Source organism: Patagioenas fasciata, chromosome 3, assembly GCF_037038585.1.
Source record: "Patagioenas fasciata isolate bPatFas1 chromosome 3, bPatFas1.hap1, whole genome shotgun sequence".
In the NCBI taxonomy this organism is placed as follows: Eukaryota; Metazoa; Chordata; class Aves; order Columbiformes; family Columbidae; genus Patagioenas; species Patagioenas fasciata.
This window is the reverse complement of record NC_092522.1, coordinates 29700080-29721212: the sequence shown is the minus strand read 5'-3', so window position 1 is coordinate 29721212 and position 21133 is coordinate 29700080. Positions and strand designations below refer to the sequence as shown.

Below are 21133 nucleotides of genomic sequence, written 5' to 3'. Positions count from 1 at the left end.
GCCTGTTCCAGTGCTCCACCACCCTCTGGGGGAAGAACCTTTTCCTAATGTCGAAATTAAAGCTCCTCTGGCACATCTGCCTGCCATTCTCTCAAGTTCTGTCACTGATCACCACAGAGAAGAAATTGGCACCAACCCTACTATCTTGAGTTTTTCTCACCTCAGTTTTACACAAGTGAATAGTCCAAGTTCCTACTAACACTGAGATCCCCAGAAGAACAGAAACTAAGCAAGAAAGTATCGCTTTAATAATAACATCACGGTAAGACTTTGCTGAGATGTGGAACGCAAGACTTCATTTAGGTTACATTAAGTCTTCTGGACACCTATTTCCATTCCACTGTCACGGGACCCATTTCACAGCTCCCATGCCTGCCACCAGGCTTCAGATTCCCAGGGCAAGGGGGCAGACAGCATTTGGTTCACGCAGAGACAACATATGTGCAGAGGCTAAAAACATTTATTTAAGGACACTCAGGGAAGGAAAATCTTACCTCAGCAAGTCGCGAATGCTTGTGAACATTCTCTCCTTTCTGCACGCTCGGAGCAAGCTGCTGCAGGACGCCTCGGCTGCTTGTGAGGGCACGGGTCAAGCGAGCAAACTTTCCCCAGCCTTGAGAAAACATGCAAGATTGTACACATTACCAAAAAAAGCTGCAACTGTATCACATAAAGTCTCTCATACATCGCCACCACCCCCCTCACCCTCTCCCAAAAAAAAAAAAATCAATGGCTCTACAAGGGTGCTCTTACATTAACTGCATCTTTTGTAAGGATAAACATCCACTTTACAACAATCTTACATTAAATCTGATGGCCAGACTTGGATCTTACAGCGTGGCAGGAGACACTCCAGCCTAATCAAGATGTAAGACTAGAATCACACACAATGAAAATTACAGTTGCCTGTAACAGCAGCAAATTTGGCCTCAGATGTATCAAGCATAGATCTGGCATAAGCAGAGAAATGCATATAAGATAATAAAAAGCAGTGCAGACAAAGCAAAACAAAATCATTAATGTTATCATTTCTAAACAAAAGGGGGAAATATACAAATAGATTTTCTCAAACTCTGATAAAACATTTAGCAGCTTCTGGCAGAGAAGTCATACACTGAATTTTAATTCAATATATTTTTTTACAGTCATTTCAAATACTCCTCACAACAGAAGACCTTGAATGATAGTCACAAGAGCTAATTCCAACTATTATGTTTATAAGCAGTACTTTGCCATAAGAGAAAGTCATGTAAAGTATACATCTAGATTTTTTTGGTACTCTGAAAGGAAAGTATCAGTGCATTTAATCCCAATCCTGAAAATGCTAGCACTACCTGGGAACTGTTAAGTAGTCTCACCTCCTACTCCAGCTGAGGATGCTCAGCACTTTGCAGTTTCAGTTCTTAATGAGAACGTGGTTCTGGAAAAAGCTCCCTCCATACTATGGTTTTATCACCAAAAGAAACAATACTATCAGCAGTGACTGTTTTTAAAGACCAGTCTGAAGTTTAGCCTGTAAGCGATCCATGACAAGCACAACAATATGAGTTGTTGAAATACTACCCAGTACTTTGAACATATCTTTACTTGACACCTCACTTTGATGAAGCTTGCAGGAACATACTGGGTAATTCGAGAGGTAATCACGAAAAAATTAAACAAATTACATGGATCCAGCGTAGAACAAGATCTTTCAGGGCAGACCTGAAAAGAGAGTTTAGCATTTTCTCCTTTATGAATATGCAAAATGGTGCATTTATTAAAGGGAAGGTCCAAATTCATCAGACCACTCCAAAACCTATAATAAAACTGAATATTTTCTTATGCCTTAAAGTATGTTTTAAAGCAAGTCTGTCACAGGTAATTTAATAGCCAAGTTGAATAGAATTAGCCAACATTTTTGGGCAGTATTCAGCAACAAATAGATTGAATTATTTCCATCCAGGAAGCTAGATCTTTCCTTATAAACCCATGTAAGACGAGCTACTATAGTAAAGGACTATTTCTCAGCAAAATAAATCAACATGACAGAACTTCAAGGGAGGTCAGTTTGTATCTGTTATGAACCTGACCCAAAGCACTTGATTTCTCACAATGCATTTCCATGGAAAGGGGTGTGGTTTGGGGTTTTTTAAACAGATACGTTTATAAATGAGTATTCTTTACTGTACATGAAGAAATAATAGAATCTTAGAATAATTTCAGGATCATCAAGTCCAACCATAACCTAACCTAACTCTAGCACTAAACCACATCCCTAACAACCTCAGCTGAACGTCTATTAAACACCTCCAGGGATGTTAACTCCACCACTTCCCTGGACAGCCTGTTCCAATGCTTCACAACCCTATCCGTGAAGAGTTTTTTCCTAATATCCAATCTAAACCTCCTCTGGTGCAACTTGAGGCCATCTCCTTTGTCCTATCACAATCCAACTACAACTGATAGGCTAAGGCTTGAAGGACTTACCACCTTCTGACTAAAGCCAGTAAAGGTTAAAAGAAAGGATCAAGTTAGAGAAACCATTCATAACAGCTAATCTTCAGCTGATGCAAATCAGACCAGCCTTTGTAAAGCCAACACAGCTACAGCGATTGACACGAACCTAAAACTTTGCTTTGTGGAACTTAAATGCCAGCACTACTATGTGTTCCTCCTGTTTTACAGAGCCACGGGACAAGGCTGTCAGCACGGGTATATCACCAGGGACGTAAACCCAGGCTGCCGAGGCCCGAGGGGGCTTTGTTCCCAGAAGATACGGACGAAGCGCCCCGTTCTCCAGCCTCGATTGCGGCGGGAGCGGGCGGAGCGGCGGCGGCGGCGCTGGCCGTGGTGCTGAAGCCAAGGCCAAGCCACGCCGGCGGCAGCCCGAGGGGGCTGGTTTGCAAACCGCAACCCTGGCGACAAACAAACAAACAAAACAACAGACTTCGAGCTTCACATGGGAACTCGAAATCTGCCTCCCTTACCAGACACATAGTGTTTTTAACGCCAGCTAATAGAGACAGCCTCTTTTACTAACTCAAAATCCTCAGTTCAAGAAGGACAGGGAACTGCTGGAGAGAGTCCAGTGCAGGGCAACAAAGATGATGAAGGGAGTGGAGCATCTCCCTTATGAGGAAAGGCTGAGGGAGCTGTGACTCTTCAGCTTGGAGAAGAGGAGACTGAGGGGTGACCTCATCATTGTTTATAAATATGTAAAGAGTGAGTGTCACAAGGATAGAGCCAGGCTCTTCTTGGTGACTACCAATGACAGGACAAGGGGCAATGGGTATAAACTGGAACACAGGAGGTTCCACTTAAATTTGAGAAGAAACTTCTTCATGGTGAGGGTGACGGAGCACTGGAACAGGCTGCCCAGGGGGGTTGTGGAGTCCCCTTCTCTGAAGACCCACCTGGATGCCTTCCTGTGCAACCTCATCTAGGTGTTCCTGCTCCGGTAGAGGGATTGGACTAGATGATCTTTCAAGGTCCCTTCCAATCCCTAACATTCCGTGATTCTGTGAAAACAGGCAGGGCACTTTCCTGGAAGACCTGAAATTTCATTCAAAACCTGAGGACAAACTCTGAGTGTGTATTTCTTCCTGCCATAGAGTTCTCTAAGAACTGGGCTGTTCAGACATAAACACAGAGAGAGAGGAGGAAAAGGAAGCACTTTGCCTGAGCTTTCTTGCACAAAGGCACTGCCAGACAAGTCTGCGGCATCGTTTGTGTCTAGGAATGCTGAGCACCTTCAGGTACCTTCCCTTCTTCTCAAGAGCCATCTCCTTTTGAAAGGGCCAGCTTAACCCACTCCTCTGCCCTAAATGTTGCAAATTACATTTGTGTGTGCCTAAGTGGTATGCAAAATAACTGAATATTAGATCTCTCACCACATACAGCAAACTCTGATCTGACAAAAACATAACTGCTTGTTACAGACAACAGACTGTGTCAAGAGACAGGGCTATTTTGCTTTATTTTTTTGAACCAGCACTGATCTGGAAATGTCAGGCTGTGAGTATATACCCTAACTCTCTCTATGTATTGGATACAACACATGGGAGCTTAGCGAGCAGTTACACATGCCATTATGGGATGAAATCCCTAAAACCAGGCACCAAATCACTGTGCAGATGTCCCAGGTGTATGAATCTCATCTTTAGAATAGGACACTCTACTCCTTGTATTGCCTTTTTTTTTCTTCTGTGAAAGGAAGATATAAATATGGGAACTTCAAAGTATAATTACAGCGGACATGAAGATTTTGGCATAGGAAAAAAAAATGAAAACGAGAATACCAGTACTAATCCTATGTAACGATAACTTCTCTAATACTCCTTGAAAAGACAGCAGTATCTCTTGAATGTATTGCAACTTTTCCTCCAGAAGTCGGGGGACAAACACAGTCTACAGCAAGTTAGATATTTATCCAGCCAAGACAGGTCAAATAATGGACTTAAGCCACGGGAGAGAACATAAACATTAAATTCTCATGGTCACAGAGCTGATTACAGGAAGAAGATGGAGCTTTCCAAGACAAGAAACCAGGTTTCAGAATGGTGTAAGAATATATTGACATTAGCCCTGCTAGGGCAGGGAAACCAGATGATATGCATTAGGAGTTCTCTTTCAACACAAGCAGTTGGTATATCCTTATATCCATTCTTTTCCTCTAGAAACAGAGAAAATATAAATTAAATTGCAATCTAACAACCCTAGGTGATTCTCATATAAGCACACATACTCTTCAAACAGACAAGAGTTCACATAGCTGAGCTTGGAATTCAGGTACAAAACAGAGCTGGATGCCAGGCCCGCGGCTGTGCTTGCCTGAGCCCCTTGTTCTAACCTATTTTTATAATTGTTTGATCTCCTTTTTCAGTTCTGCAGAAAACTTCATGCCAGGACAAAGCAATAAGATGGCACTGAAACATCTCCAGCTTCAGAAGGATGAAAAGCCTTCAAGATTAACAGCACTGATTTCAGCTGTCCTCCATTCCATGATGTGATATTTAACTTGCCAAGACTTCTTTAAGGCAGAAACCTCCATTTAACAATGCTCTTAAAATGAAGAAATCAATTTACTGTATTTTGAGGTGAGCATGATCTGTTGATACTCAATCCACAGCAACATTTATTATTTATTTGTAGGTAGTTACTTGTTTTCTACCACTCTCCTCAATTTGATTGTGATGACTCATAAGTTCAAACTTTAGGAACTGTGGCAGTCACAGAACCCTCATTATCAAGTTGCTGATACATGACTTATGCAATTCCTAGAGCTAGAACAAGGAATCTTTGCCTGCTAGAGAATAAGCTCATTAAGCCATGGGTCTGTTGTTCACACAGAACTGTGCAAATGCAAGTATCAATAAATCAGGATTCCAGCAGTTCTTGCCTCCACTGAAACCACCTTTGTTTCTTTGCACATCAAAGATCTCTGCTTACATCCATCATGCCTCTCTGCAGTCTCAATGCTCCTTCTCTTTGAAACTTCAGGACTAAAACTGTCTTATTTTTCCATCTGGACTGGGAAAGCATACCAAAGTTTTTCAATATACTCACCACTTCCCTTTCATTTGTTTCCTTTTTTAAGAAAACATTTCATCTAGATGAAAGCAGAGTATAACTTAACCACAATATTTCAAACACTGGCTCTGCTCATATAAATACATCTTTAAAAAGGGAACAAATAATTAGACAGCAACAAAAAAAGAAACTAAGTAAAAAAGGAAACACTTGGAGTTTTCCCTGAATTAAGATGAAGGAAGCAATCAAAATATTATTTTTTTGTGTATCCCTGTTTGTGATGCAAAGGACAGCTCAGTTGCAAAATGAAATAAAACTGCTTCTGCAGAGGAGATGATAACTGGTGATTGCTGCAAAGCACAGGAGGTTACAATAGCTAGGAGGCTAACAGCCATTCTCCTATATGATTCAGTGTTGTTGAATTTAATCCCCTTTTTGTATAAAAACAAAGTACCTAAAGCAAAAATCAGGGTCCAAAGCATAATTTTCAAACTTTTATAAAGCAGCATAGATTCATCTGAATATGTTCACATTGTACTCACACATGCAAAACCTGTTCAGGCAAACTTCTTACTAGCTACTCAGAGCCCAGGCACAGATTCTATTTGTCTGCACAAATTATAGGTTTCATAAAGTGATGCATTCCACTTTACAAACTATTCTCAAACTTCTCATACTTGCTGTGTTAGACCTCAAAGCATAAAAGACATATGTAGACAAAATGCATGAATTCCAAATATAGCATATACTCTAAATTCAGCTAAGAAGCTGACCTATCACTTCACAAGCTAAATTTAGCTATGCTATAGCTTGATTTCGCCTACTTCTGTTCAAGTAAATCTATTTTTTCCTGACTTTTTTTCAAAGGGGCAAGCGTACAAAAAAGAGTGTAAAAAGGCTGTTTAAAAATATTACATCATCAACATCACTGACACACTATTTTAAAGTTGTTTTATTTAGAAAGCACTATTTTTAAAGTTGTTGCATTTAAAAGCAAATTTACTTAACTCTTATGGCAGTCATAAATTAAACATATTCTGAATTACGTGAATCAATTAACAAAGAGACTACAAATAGAAGACTACTTTTTACATTATGTTAGAAATATTTTTTGTTTCATCTCTTCCAATGTCTGATATTATTAGTAAAAAACTATTAAGAATAAAAAATGGTACTAGGACCTTCTATGTCTCTGAATCACCTTCAGATAAAAGATGCCTATTCATTTTTGTGTACAAGTCAAACACCTGTCATTAGAGCTCGACACTTTTCACTCAAGGAGGAACTACATCATTTGCAGCTGAACAATCATGCTTGAAATTGCCAGCAGGTGATAGAAAACTAAGATATACCACAGCTAAGCAGGTGTAGCCTGACAGATCAGTTTCTCTTTAAATTGACTGTGTTCATGTACCACATAAATTTATTCTCTACATAGACACACAGGCATTGATTTTGTAAAACTCAAATACTTTATGCTATGCCACTCTACAACTATGCAAATAACATGTAAGTTATTAAAATATCTGCATTTGCAGGCAGCCTTTTACCTATTAAGTGGTCACATGCACAGGAAACTGATTCCACATATAAACACTTTAATTTTAAAGTAGTTGATAAAAGCTGACTGAAGGTGAAAAAAGGAAAAATAATTGATTTAGCAATCAGTTTTCAGTTTTTTCAATTATTTGATAAATCTCTAAGTTCATAGTTTTAGGTTTTCAGATTGGGAGCTCACTCGCTTTTAGAATGTGGAAACATTCCTATGAAAACTGCTATCCTTCAAAAGCATGTTACAAAATTCCTGTGTAATGTTGTACACCATGCAAGGAATACGCCCTCTTCAAAGCTCAGGTCTGTAAAATAAATTATTCTTACATAAAGTTAATACAAGTTTACATTTTTTAGATCTTCCATGAATCCAAGAGCCCACTACGGACCACTGTCTGACGCTCCATATCTGTCTTTTTCCCCCTAGAGTTTACAATTGCACAGTGAGATCTAATGTTAAAGACATGGTCATGCATGCAAAATTATTTAATTGTTAGACAAATCAGCTCTTCTCTTCCAAGAAATTGCTTATCCAGCCATCAAGTGACTGATACAATAGCACCTCCTGAAATACATGCAACAAAATTCCAAAGCTAGCCTATAGCAAGTATCTTAGACAAGAAAGGCGTAAGGGATAAATTAAGGATTAGAACAGAATGTGCAGGTTCATTTATATCATGTTTGATTTTTGTATACAGCAACAGAGAACTCTTTACCAGTATGAAACTGGTGCAACTTCATTAATTTTGGGAGATTCAGAAGCAATATTTGGAAGACACATTTAGTGCACCAGCTCTTCTGTACATAAAGTCATAGCATTCAGAATAAGTACAGAGCTGTGAAACAGGGGCCTCTAAATAATTCGCCCAGTTCCTCTGCCTACAAATTTTGTTAATCACTTAGTGAGTTTCCATGGGCCAGATGAAGAATTTTGCTTATCATCTTAACTCCTCTGCAAGTTGGTACATTTATAACGCAGGTTTAGTGCTTATATTGCTTCAGATATGGAGCTGCTAAGAATTGCCACAATCGCTCTAAGAACAGTATGATTCCAAGATCCAAAGGAGATCTAAAAACAAACAAAAAACCCAAAACAAAACAAAAAAAAAATTAAAAAGGACTTCCTTGAAAACAAAAGTGCTTCAGTGTTTCGTTCTATTGAAAGTGAAGGACAAACTTTTTTCACAGGACTACGTATCACTATCGCTTTAAGGATCTTATGTAAAAATGAAGAGGAAAGACACAGCTACCAGCTGTGACTGGAAGCCCTGCTTATCAACTCATTAAATGAATCAAGGGCCTTCACTCCCAGCAAATAAACAAGAGACAGCTTTACTGCATCATGCTGATTTATCTTTGCTGTCAGTCCTCATCAGGATACAGCGAAAACCACTAAGTGGCAAAAAAATACTGTAGACCCAACCCTTTCTGACAAGATCATTTTTTCAGTTCCATTAAAGCAGCGAAGAATCAAAAAAATACCATTAAAAAGAGAAAAAGTAAATAAACCACAAAGCCTGGAAGAGGGTATGTTTGTCAAGGTTGTACTTCCTTTTTCATGGTAACAGGTGTTTCCACTTCGAGAAACTACGTTTTTAAAGAATAACATTTTAAGCATAAACGTAAATCAGTTCACCTTCAGAGTAAGTTTCCTGTTTAATTTAATACTACAAATATTATCAATAAATACTACAAAAATGCAAACAACAGGAGAACTTACGTTTTCTTTTTAGCCCAGAGGACACAAGTCTCTGTAATTCTCCAAATGGGTACAAAAGGTCTGTTTCTGACAGGATCTGAACCTGAGAGCAAATTTATGCTGCTGTCACAGCTGAGTTTGCTCCAGGTGTCCACGGTGTAGCTCAGCAAAGGGTTAACAGCAAAACACAACAATGCTACTTCACTCACCAGGGTACCTTAAGCCTGATTAAACTAAGGATAATGGGAACCTTTTCACACATGTTAAAGGAAACTAGTATAGAACTTTAATATATGGAAACCCATAATAATGGTAACATCAAGCCAGGCAGAATGAAATTACTCAGACCTTTGCCAGACTCCAGTAGGGTTAATTCCTCAGGTTTTGTATACAGTGTCTTGCACAATTTGTACAGGGCCCAAGACCCTTTGGTTCCCTCTGACTTCAAAGAGGCTGCTTAGCAACTTCATGACTCCTTGAAGGCTATGCTGGAGTGTGGATTAATAATGAATTTTAAAGGAAGAGCAGCACCTATTTGCTAAGTAAATGCTACTTCCTGAAGCACTTGGGAGTTTCATTGGCAACGACCCTTTCCAGGGCAGGCCAGAGCCAATTCACTCAAGAAATCAGCAACCATTCATTGCGCAAAAGCAGTTCCCCATGGCATAGCTAGAAGCTATTTTAACATCTAATTCTTTGGCTTTGGTATTTAAAGGACTTCAGCTCTTCCAAGACCAGGGCAAACAGACAGGAGCAGCATAAATACATAATTGTGAAAAAGACAAACCTTTACATGAGTCATCCTCAATGGGCTGCTTGAAAGCCGTTATGTCATTGAAAGTGCAAAGAAATAAAACCACTTTATCCTGCTCATTTCGAATCGGAGCTATTTTCACAAAGAACCAGACAGGCGTTCCTGGAAACAAACATATCAAAAAGTTGGTCAATGGTAGGCAGAACAGTAAATGTGCTAGCTTAGATGTTTACACTGCAAAATCAGCCATCTGCAAATGTTACTTTGGTGCTGGGTTGTTTGCAAACACCTATTAGGAAAATTGACAAAGCAGCTGACAAGATCGTTAGTTAAGTTCTCTGTTCTGCCTCTGATTAGTTTTTTAATCTTCAGGAATCACTCACTATTTCTGGGCTTCATCTACACAGTAAATACTTGAACTTATGAAGTGCCTTGTAATCTCCTAAAAGAAGAGTCCCACGTATGTGCAAAGGGTGCACACAACACAGTCTTGCTGGTTCTGTGCAGGACTTGAGAAAAGGCCAACTGTGCCTAGACCACAACCATAATACAGGTCTCAACTCAAAAGCATGACCAGTTTTAGCTGACCTTATATTTCTCTGCAAACAGGGAGCACCGTTCTCTGACAACCACATCAGCCTATGCCCAGCTTCAAGAGACAAGCTCTGGGAGTTCTCGTGTAGCCTGCTAATCATCCTATGAAAGGAAAATCCTTTGCAAGCTGCACTGCCTTGTCCTGAGCCTGCTCAAAACTTCTGTAGTGCGAAGCAAGACCCCACTAAATTCAGGAAAGAACAGGCCAGCATAATCAGGCCATGGTCTCTGGGTAGGAGTAAGTTGTACGGCATAGAACTGTACTTTTCTAATTACTGCAGTAGATGAACTACTAATCAAAACTGTTTGAGAGATTACAGCCTGTACGTTGCAGAAAAATACGATCCCAGATAATGACCCATCAGATGCTGCTGTAAATTTTCCTAGACATCTATCCACACAAATCCTCTTGAGAGAAACTGTCAGTCTGCCCTGGTAGTCTCTGGTAGTTCTGCTGAAAAGGTCCTACTGATAGCAATGAAGTTCCATATAACAAGACAGTGTCTACTGCTCGTTTCACAGGAGTCACCACACCAATGCTAGTGATATTTGAGTCCACACCAATGTTGCTAATATTTGAGTATAAGCTGGATTTGAGGGCTCAGAACAAAGCAGTTGGCTTCTTTATGTCACAACATGGCCTTCTTAAAGGCACAATTTTTTAATCTGCAGTCTTAATATTGTTCATAAAAAGATTATTCCTTCTCCAGTGGTGAGGTACATGGCAATCAGGAGACTCCAGGGTCACTAGGCCTGGGCCTGCAGGGAGCTTGTACATGGCTTTTCAGACTGTTCCTATACCCTCAGTGATGATAAAACAAACTCACCATTGCTTTTTGCAGGCATAAAATGTAAGACCCAAAGAGAGAATTCAGGCTTGCTTGCTGTGAGCAGCATTCCTCTTGCATCTCCCTTGTAAGCTATGTTTGAGAGAAGGGTCTATATACCAGGGGCCAATATGAGATGTAAAAATCAGCAGGATTTTGGCCATCTCAGAAAGCCAGAATAAACAGCACTACATGTAATTTTTGTCACTCACACATGAAAGCCTATTTTAGAGGAGTTCATCTTAGAAGCCTATTTATTTTCTTTATTGACCACAGGATGCTCCTCTAGGCTAGAGATCAGACCCTCTTCCACCTGAATTTCTCAGTATTTTAACATGAGTACTACATGCTGTATTTCATACCATAGTTAGTTATAACTAGGGCCACTTGTGCTTCCTGACTGTCCAAGGGTCACAAGGAAGCCTCAGGTAGTTCACAATTTTCTGCTCAGAAAAGCAAACAAATGCAGGGTTTTTTCCAACTAATTAATACAAGAGATAATGTTGTTACTGGTGCCTCACCTCGCTGTTTCCCAGTCTCTGTGCTTAACGTTTTCTGGCCACAGAAAGCCAGAGCATCTCCAAGACCCATGGATGACTTCCATAAATGCAGAGCTCAGCTCCCAAGGCTCCCACTGTGCCTGCATAGCACAGGCAGTTTCAAACCCTGGCTGAGATTCCATGCCATACGTACAGCCACCTCCTTAAACAGCAGGGTACATGATGCATGGAGGCCTCTGCTCAAAAAGCAGAGAAATCCAGACAGAATCACTGATGGCCATTTCTGGAGCATGCCTGCATAGCAGAAAGTATTCAGGAGCATATATATATATTTATTTTTTTTTTTTTTTTTTTTTAAAGAGTTAGCATTCTTAAACAGCTCCTTTCAATAAACTTTGAGCAAACAATAATGTTAAAGGCAATAAAAGCCTCAAAGTAACTGTGCCAGAAAAATCACCACTAACTTGCTAATGAGCTTAGAAGACACTGCTGCAAAGCAGCCAACAGCAATTTTCAGGCCAGTAACACCCTTTACCCTTTCTCAGGAACTCCTAAAATTGCCTGTCTCCATTTCTTCTTGCCTACTTGTTTTTTCCGTCTTCACATATGAGCTATTCAGAGGATGATCAAATTCGTATCTTGCTTTTATGGAGATTCCTTCATGACTAATTGCTTTTGATTTTACCCACTTCAACACCCTTCACTGACAGTGCAACTTTTTAATCAGACAGGATCTCCATTTGCAGCCTTGTTTTTTGATCTCCATCTACGTACATTTGCTTTTTTGACTATGGATTTTTTTCCCTCCCCTAAAAACACTTAATATTGTTTTGCTCCTTCAAGATACAGCCATTTTGGTATGGGCTGCTCATATTAGCCTTCACAGGATTGAGGTTGAATTACATATTCAGCTTCATCTCTGCCTCTCACAGCTATAAAAACTTATTACCCTGCTTTTGAAGATGCCGTACACATCACAGAAACAGAAATGATGCAATTCACCCTCTTATTCTAGCTATTTGTCAGATGAAAGCTGTCATCATGATTATGGTATGATATGTCATTGCAAGATTTTTCTACCATTTTCTGAATGCAGCAAGAGGAAGGCCTTTTTCTGATAACCTATAGAAGGCTGCTGCAGGGCAAGGAGCCCATGCCAGCAGGGTTCTCACTTTCTGACTCCCTTGACTCCCACTCCTGTGCTGCATTATTGATAGTAAAAACAAACCAAGACACTGTTTTACCTAGAACCAAGTGTAGATCTTAGCAATGTGCCCCTCAGGCAACAAGAGCTAGCCAGATATCCTTGATAGCTAAAAGTAGGTGTTTTTGATGACTGTCACTATTTGGGTACCTTCGTAATTTCCAGTGTGTCAGAGTGCCATGAACAGGGTGTATTCCAGGGCTGAATGCAAAATGAAGGTGGCACAGGTGATCTGTGTAAAATCATCTTCCAGTTTTGGATCTACACAGTAACACAGCAACAGCAGAAAAAAGTAGATGGAAAATTCTGCCAGGCTATGTATCTGCCTCCACAACACTATTCAGTACTTTTCCCTGCAGCATGTTCCCCACCATCTTGTCAGTCTCTTCTGTGAACAGGAGACAAGCAGATGTAAAACTACAATCATGATGTGAGTCCTCACAGTGCTGGGTTACATGGGCTTTCCACAGTGGTCTGCAACCAGGAGCTCATTCATAGCAGAACTGGGATCTGAACTGTGGGAACACACTGAAAGGCTCAGCCAAGCTGCGGCTGTGCTCAGCTTTTTTCCTCCATACTGCTTTAATTTTCAGAAGAATTTTACTTTTTAAACATTAAACTGTTTATTTAACTATTAAACAGGAAAGCTTAAAGTATAAACCACCTATAAATCAGGTCAGAAACTAGAATTTCAACCTCCTACAGGCAGCCCTCATCCTCTTGGTGTCAAAGCGGATGTCCTGCTCAGCTGATCACTACTGGCAAGAGGCACAAACATTAATGAAAAATGTGATTTTCAGATTCAGCCTACAGGTTATTTAGACAGTGGGAGAAAGTGCAGCATGTTTCAGAGTTCTCATAGTAAAACAAGAGTAATTTCCCCATATGCCCCCAGTTTGCATTGATGTACAGCCATACAGGGACTGTTTACCAGTGTTTCCAACAATACATTTACTTTCATTTTTATTTTGTGCTCCATCCTGGCAAACTCACTGGTGAAGTTCAATTACAATGCCAATGCACAAAGAAGTAAACACTCATGAGCCACGTTGGCTTCTCTTAGATTTGGAATCAACGCTGAAAGAATCCAGAGTTTGTCTAATGGCACAGGACCAATCCTGCTAGAAACGGGAGTCACTTCAAAGCTGGTGGAGAAGCAGTGTGAACTGGGAAGAAATTAAAGTCTACAATGAACTTCTGACAGTAGCCCATAGGAGCAGCCTGTCTTGTGGTACTAAAGTTACGTAGCTAATTCCAGAATTAATAGATACAGCTCTTAATGGTCTTCACTAGCCTGAGCACAGGCAAGACAATTTTAAGAGCCATGATTCAGGTGCCAAATCTTCTCCAGATTAACACACAGTAAATGTCTCCACACCTTATCATTTCCCACCTGTAACACAAATATTACTGTCTCTTCTCTTTCCCCTTTTCCAGTTCTGTGTATTTCAACAGTGATACGTTCAGGCCCTTGCCAGGAACACCAGCATTTAACATGCTATTTAACTGTGGTTGAGGTCCTCCAGAAATTCTCATAGCATGGAAGTGAATGAGACACTAAAGGTCTATTCCTTATTCCTCATTAATGGTTGTCTCCCCCTGAGCATATTGATGACCCCCTCCTTCAGTTTTCCATCCTGTCAAACAAAACCAGGCTACAATGAATATCAAATCACTGTCTAAATGCACTCTTTCCACATACCTTGAACCATCTAATCAAAGAGGTCAATTTACCAGCTGTGTTTCAAAAGTACAAAAAGGGTATTGCTTAAATAAAACTGCAATCAGCAATTTTTCTTTCAACAAAGTAAAACAAACTTAGTTTATAAATACAATGAAAAAAACATGTTTTGACAATTCAGCTGATGTCTTCATTGCCCTTACTAAGTGGGACAAGCTTCCTCAGAGCAGCACAACCTCTGCATTACTTGATAACATCTCAGTCAAACAGTCCTCAGACAGGTACTGCCCTGAAGGTAAACAGTCAAGCAGTATGGAAATGGAAAGGACAGGAGAATGTGCTGTGTCTCCACCATTTCTTACATGCAGCCATGCAGACAGCAGCACTTCAGTATTTAAACAGCACAGCTGACCATTGCAGTCACACCTTCAGGAGTTTCACTTATGTCCAGGTACTCAGTATAAGATTGTTTCTCTCTGTCCCACGCAGACCTAATAGTTTGTCCAATATCAAATTAGCAAACCAGTTGATGAGGAGTAATCAGAAAGGGTTATGTAAGCTACTATATGCACACAGATTTTAACTAGAAGCACAGAGGAGACTCTGACATTTGACCATGCAAGACAAAGAACAAAAGTCTTCCTATAAACACTGCCTTCTAGCAGAAAGTGCGCACTGAAGGAGAACAAACCAACTCAGTGTGTAGGAGACTCACCACTCTGCCAATAATAACAGGCCTTACAATGCATTTCCAGCACTTTAAAAGCTGTTACCTTCATGTTTTTCACATCTGGTGCTGTTATAGTCTGGCAGCTAATGCTTCTAAAGGTCAAATCATTACATGCTAAGATAAGAAAAAACCAATTTCAGTCCCCAAAGCTGGAATCGTACACACTAGGGTTATCCTATGACACTGGAACAACACAGTAGGAAAAAGGTTCAGCACACACTGTCGTACTGCATCTGTGTTGATATGGTTTACATGATTCTGAGCTCTCTGAAGAATAAAAAGTGAGTATAAGGAAGGGGACGAAACAGAGAAGGATTGAAATGTTCTTTCCATTTACTCCAGATAAAATACTGAGGAGTCTCATTGCTCTGAACATGTTTCAGGAGATAACAGCAGGTCTTGCTCAGCAACACATTTGAAGCTTATGAGATCAATGGGAATTATGAGTTTTATGAATCAAAAACACTTTGATTTGACCTTCCTGAAGGTAAGCAAACTCACACAGATGGATTTCACAGAAGAGGAGATGCAGGTGTGCATGCTGTTTGACAAATATGGAGCTGAATTTCAATAGATACGTGCCACTTTACTCCAACACCCTCATTCTTTCCTGCTTCTGGTCCTATACGACGACTTGGTTTAGCAATTTATGTATCAGAGGTCTCCATCTGCAGACACTAGAGGCATAACACACTTAAATATAAATGGTTTTAACTAATACCAGTTATGAGAAACCCTAGATGTGGGTAATTGCAGGTCTACCATCCTGAGGTGAATTTTGCTCTCTATAAATTAACATGGGATTGTTGTTTATTTGGTTTTTAACATCTGCAGAAAGCACTGATCCCAAATATAATTGTAAATAAAACCTGCCAAATCTCTATTTGGGGCTTATTTGTCATTCTTTGACATCTAAGAATCTCCTAATACATTGTGAGAGGATGGTGTGTGTCAAAAAAAAGTATTCAACAAACAAAACAAAAACCCTCCACACAAATATTCATGGTATTAAATGTTAAACATTCAAGTACCTAGAAAACCAGGGCACAAACTGAAAGCGAATCCCAGCCTCTGGGACTCTCACCATAATATATGTACTCAGAGAAGAGCTACTGTTTATATGCTTCACTTCGCAGTATGCAAAAGAACGACCTACTGCCAATTTGGATGCTGCCATTCCACTGGCCTCACTGGCATCATGGCTCTCTGCAGCACTGCTGCAGACTGTGAGCAATGAAAACGTCTTCACTCAGACAGTGGACCCTCAAAGGCCCTTTGTAACTCTTTATGCATTTTAGCTTTGAAGAGTCCACCCCACTTCAAATATTCTTCCATTGAAGCAGATCAAGTACTGCACAGAAAAGAGGTTAGATTTCAAATGGGCACCACCTCTTCAGCAGAAGACATAAGTAAATTTATATTCTTACAAAAATTTACGTCAGAATTAATGGAAGCAAGTGCATCTAGAAGCCTGCTTTTGCACTGGTTGTAATCCAGACCTATGTCATAGATGAAAAACTAGGCAAAGTCCAAATTTAATTTACTCAGCCATTTTAATTTATGAGGCTGAGCATAAAGTATAAAAATCTAACAAACAGCTGTCAGAGTCTCAATAGAAGTTCGACATTTCAAACTGCATCAGTTCAAATAAGCTAAGATTTTACTAAGACTAGATACAATCTATTTTCTAATACATTAGTCCGTATACTGCCTTGGTGGAAGTTGGTACCGATTTCAGTAAGATCTAGCAATGTTTTGATTTTCCGATATAAAAATAAACAATACTTCCAGCATCACTGGACACTCACATCTAATCAAACAATGGAACTGAAGCTCTCACATGAAATTATTGTCAACCTGTCTGTTGTCATTTTGCAGTCCAGATTAAGCAAGCTCTCAGTTTGTCTCCTTCCAGGTATGATCACGAATCCCCACTGAATGCAACAGGATGGCATCAGAGCAACAATGACAAAAATCTGGTGGCTGTGCACCTGCTTGCTCCACTTGCTTCCAACTACCCTGAAGGAGCTCTGCATTTCTAGGAAACAATTCTTCCAGAGAACAACGATGATCGTCACGTAAGTAATCAAGGGCCTAGCCCAAGGAAACATCAAATCTTTATCACATCCTAACTTCAAGCTCCAAAAAGAGGGAAGATAGTCACTTTTGGATGGCACACCAGCTCACCACCACGAAGAGTGCCTTGGCTAAAAAGAGGCAATCACTTCTAGTAGAATTATTAAATGTCTCAAAGTATTGTTGACATGTCTAGTGTAATATCAGGCCATAATTTTCACTCAGAGAAACAGAGATGACTGTTGCATATGAAGATACGAGGTGAAGATCAACCTCCACTAGCAACATCATAGTTAACTTCAAACTCCTGCTTTGTTTTCTTTTTTTCACCTGAAAGGATAGATTGTATTGTTAGAACAGCCAGAAGCACATTAAACATACGGGCTGTGGAAAATGTCCCAATTATTCTGCAGCACAAAAAAGAAAGAAAAACTTGCTATTTATCATGACTGTTAGTTTATAGGGAAGGAGAAGACAGGTGAAGAACAACAAAAATCTGTCTCTTGTCTAATTTACTGGCTAATTTGAAGAAGCAGACAACTACCATACTTAGAGGCAGAGGTAAGGTGACCACAAAGGCAAGATCACTTAGCAGTCTGTGTGCTCAGTGATCGGCAAATGAAATAGTATTTTTCTATGATGTGTCTTATTCTCAGAAAATGTCCCAGGATGTCCCCTTTTTGGTATCTTTCAGTTACAACTATCTAGTGTTACTAGTCAGTCTCTGTAACAGTAGTGAATGTACCTCTAAAGCCTCAAATCTAACAAACATAAGAGCACTGCGTTTTGTTAAACTTAAAAGCGAGCTCTGTGCTTTCCCTCTTCCCGTGCCTGTGACCCTCTGTGCACACAGCAGAACCGTCACAGCTCTACTTTTTGGCATGTCGCACAACACAGCTTCTGCACAGCTGGACTTTGTTCTAGGCCGCTTCTCCTCGGGGAAGTGCACAGCAGGGCAGGAAACAATCCTCATTCCACAGTTACCTGGCTTTAACTCTGCATAAAAGACAAGCCCCAGGCTCTACTGCAGGCCATATGCTGCAGCAATGACAGAAGAGTAGCTGCATAGCCTCTTGGTGCCAAAGCACTGTTAACTGAGAGAATTCCAGGCCCTCCTAGATGCCATGACTGCAGCTTATTTACTTGGCTTTGGATGCATAGATGTGAGCTGCATATGGTCCCTACGGCCACTAACTGAGCTAGGAACAGAAATCAGCTTTAAGAAATGGGTAAACATTGGAGGTAGACAACACTAGAAGAAGCACAAAGCCAGGCCATTCAGATATCACATATATCTTTTCAAATTAATGGGACCAGCAAAGCTGTGCTCCAGAAGAGCCCTGAGCAATGGCATCGTGTCAGAGGTCATGATGCTCTGAACAGGCTAAAAAGATAAGAAAAAGACTGGAAGAGAGATGAAGCAAAAATATCTCGAGATCTTTTTCTCTCTCTAAACCACGACAAAACCAATTCCATGTACTTTGGCACCATCACTTCTTAGAAGAACAGATGAATTCTGATGGAAAACAATCAGCTCCACACATCCACAGATCAGCACTAGCATACGTAACTATTATCTTTTAGGTTTTATGAAGTGTCTGTGGTTCCCTCACCAAATGCCAACAGTCAGTATTAGCTGGTCATTTCAACAGAAAGACAAATGGTTCACACACACAGCTAGACCAGATTACCTTCCCTCAGAAAACTGGTCTTTCTAACAAAAAACAAGGCAGCAAAGAGGTTTACTGTTGAAAATTGTAGTAGTTTATGCTATATTTCATGGTTGAAGTCCCTCATTCCTACTAGTGCAGAACTTATCAAATTGATCACCATTGCTGCAATGGGAAGGAGCTGCTACTTTGCAGAAGCACCCTGCTAGCTATCTTCCCCTGTACACAGACACTACCATTTTCATTATTAGAAGGCAAAATTGTTAAGAGCAAAGTAAGTCACAGAATGTAGACTTTCAGCTTAACACTTGGCCAGGCTGAAGACCCCAGTGTATTTACATTTCAGGTGACATTAGGTAGATGAAAGTAACTGTGCCATGACATAGTCCACACTAGATGGGGCAGCAAGCTTGGGCAAGAAGTTAATCTGCTGATGTGCAGTTACAGACAGATGTAAATTCCTAGGAAAAAGTCATATCCCAATTAAGGAATTTTTGTGCAAAACAAAAGTTGATTTCATCTGAAAACTTTGAAAAAGTTCAGCTTCTAAACAAAAGATGAGTTCCTTTTATTCTGAAACTACAACTAAATACTGGCTTTGCTATATCAAATTTTTAAAAAATGAAACAGTATATTCTCTGTAATGGAAACCATTTGCACAAAGCTAGCTTGTGTATTATCATTGCTGATGGAATCTTGAGTGTTGTCTTAAAGCATCACACACAAATGGCTCTAAATGTCAGAACAAATTAAGGAGCTTGGTCTGCCTCCCTGGGTGACTTTAATCCCTAATGTTCTCATTTTTCCCTTGTAGATCAACTGGTAGAACTGGGGCTTATGTAGCCCTAAAGAAAGCACAGTGCTACAGCCTGGCAGACTTGCAGTTTACACTATAATTTAAATCAACTTTACACACCTACATTAACAAACAAACCAATCAACTACTTACTGTTCTTCTTGTACATCAAGATTTCAAAGGAGTTCATCTCATAGTTCTCAAAGGTCTGACGGACCTTGTCAATTGTATCTTTGTCTGTCAGCTCTCCATACATAAAACTGAAAATGAAGCGAGAAATTCAAGTCAGATACTAAAGACACAAAACCATTTGTTTACAGTGTGAAAAGGATCAGTCTAGAAACAGCCCTTCTTTGGTTTTGTTTCACCTGGAAAGCATATTTGACAGATGCAGCTCCAGGAGACAAAAGACAAAACTGGAATAAACAGATTACTTCTCTCCTCAAGCAACAAGCACAACACTACAAGCTATTTAACAGAAAATAAATCTGTTCTCAAATACCTGCAGGTGCTGCTTTTTTGCATAACTTCTGCTCTGTGATATCCTGATAGCTTGCAAAATCCATCATTGCTGTAGACAATGGGCCAATCCACTATCTGGGCATTACCCAAGACGAAATTAGTATCTGTTTGAAAGAACACATCAGTTAGACATTAGACGAGGCTACGGTTGCATTAGAGGAAATATTCATTTCAAGACCCGATCCTGATTGCTTTAATCCCTGTACAGTTTTTCCCAGATACTCTTCCCACTGCAGTCAACAGGATTATTCCTAGTTTTAATTTTAGGTAAATTCTTAGTTTAAAAAATATTAATTACTCATGCAAAGCTTAAGAGGATGGTTTTATACAAGAGAAACACATGATGGTTAAGCAGGTAAAATTTATCACTTGACTAAGGACAGATTCACCAAAGTGGTTCCCTCTCTACCACATGCACTGCGATCCACCATGACACTCAGCTTGAATGTGAAGCCTCTTACACATGGCCAAAACAGCCCATGACTGATGTTTCTTCTCTCTGAGAGTAGATGCAGTGGCCCCCTTCTAAATACAGCCTTCGCTGCTGACCACACAAGCTCAAGTACTTATTGTGTGACGTGTACGGCACAGTGCTCCAAACTAGACACCGTACAACCAGGGTTAGGACTTACACCAGCACAAAGAACACTTTGTTTGCTGTACAAGACAGAAGGAGTTTCAATCAGTAAGGGAAAAAAAAAAAGTAAGCAGCATTCACGCCTCCATTCTCGCTGGATCCATGCATGCCTTTTTTTTTTAATGATTTATATCTTATTCAAATTATTAACATACTCAATGCTGAGCCCAGACCTTGCTTTTCTCTGCTGCTTTGGCTCCTGCGCAGTCAACTAACTACAGCTGTACTAAGACAGAGAGCAGAGTGCTGCTTGGGCATTAGCATGCAGGCAGAGATGGTGGCCCCTTTCTCAGCTGCAAAGATCCCCTGGCTTCTGAAAGAAAGGCTAGGCAGCCACATGAGATGAAGAGGCGTCTATATTTAAGGGAAGTCTTTAAGGGA

The 21133-nt window shown here is 40.1% G+C and overlaps 1 protein-coding gene across 2 annotated transcripts in view; it reads right to left on the bottom strand.

Annotated features, from left to right (window-relative positions):
* Nucleotides 1–21133, bottom strand: part of KCNH1 (potassium voltage-gated channel subfamily H member 1) — a 185953-nt gene that overhangs the window by 152521 nt on the left and 12299 nt on the right. For both annotated transcript variants that reach the window (XR_011738212.1, XM_071806014.1), the window contains exons 2-5: nt 20096–20219; nt 19747–19853; nt 9549–9677; nt 495–613 (exon numbers count right to left, since the gene is read on the bottom strand). Coding sequence is in view for 1 of the 2 variants with exons in the window: in XM_071806014.1 (XP_071662115.1) it covers nt 495–613; nt 9549–9677; nt 19747–19853; nt 20096–20219 (479 nt within the window). In the remaining variant the exon portion in view is untranslated. The remainder of the gene's footprint in view (nt 1–494; nt 614–9548; nt 9678–19746; nt 19854–20095; nt 20220–21133) is intronic.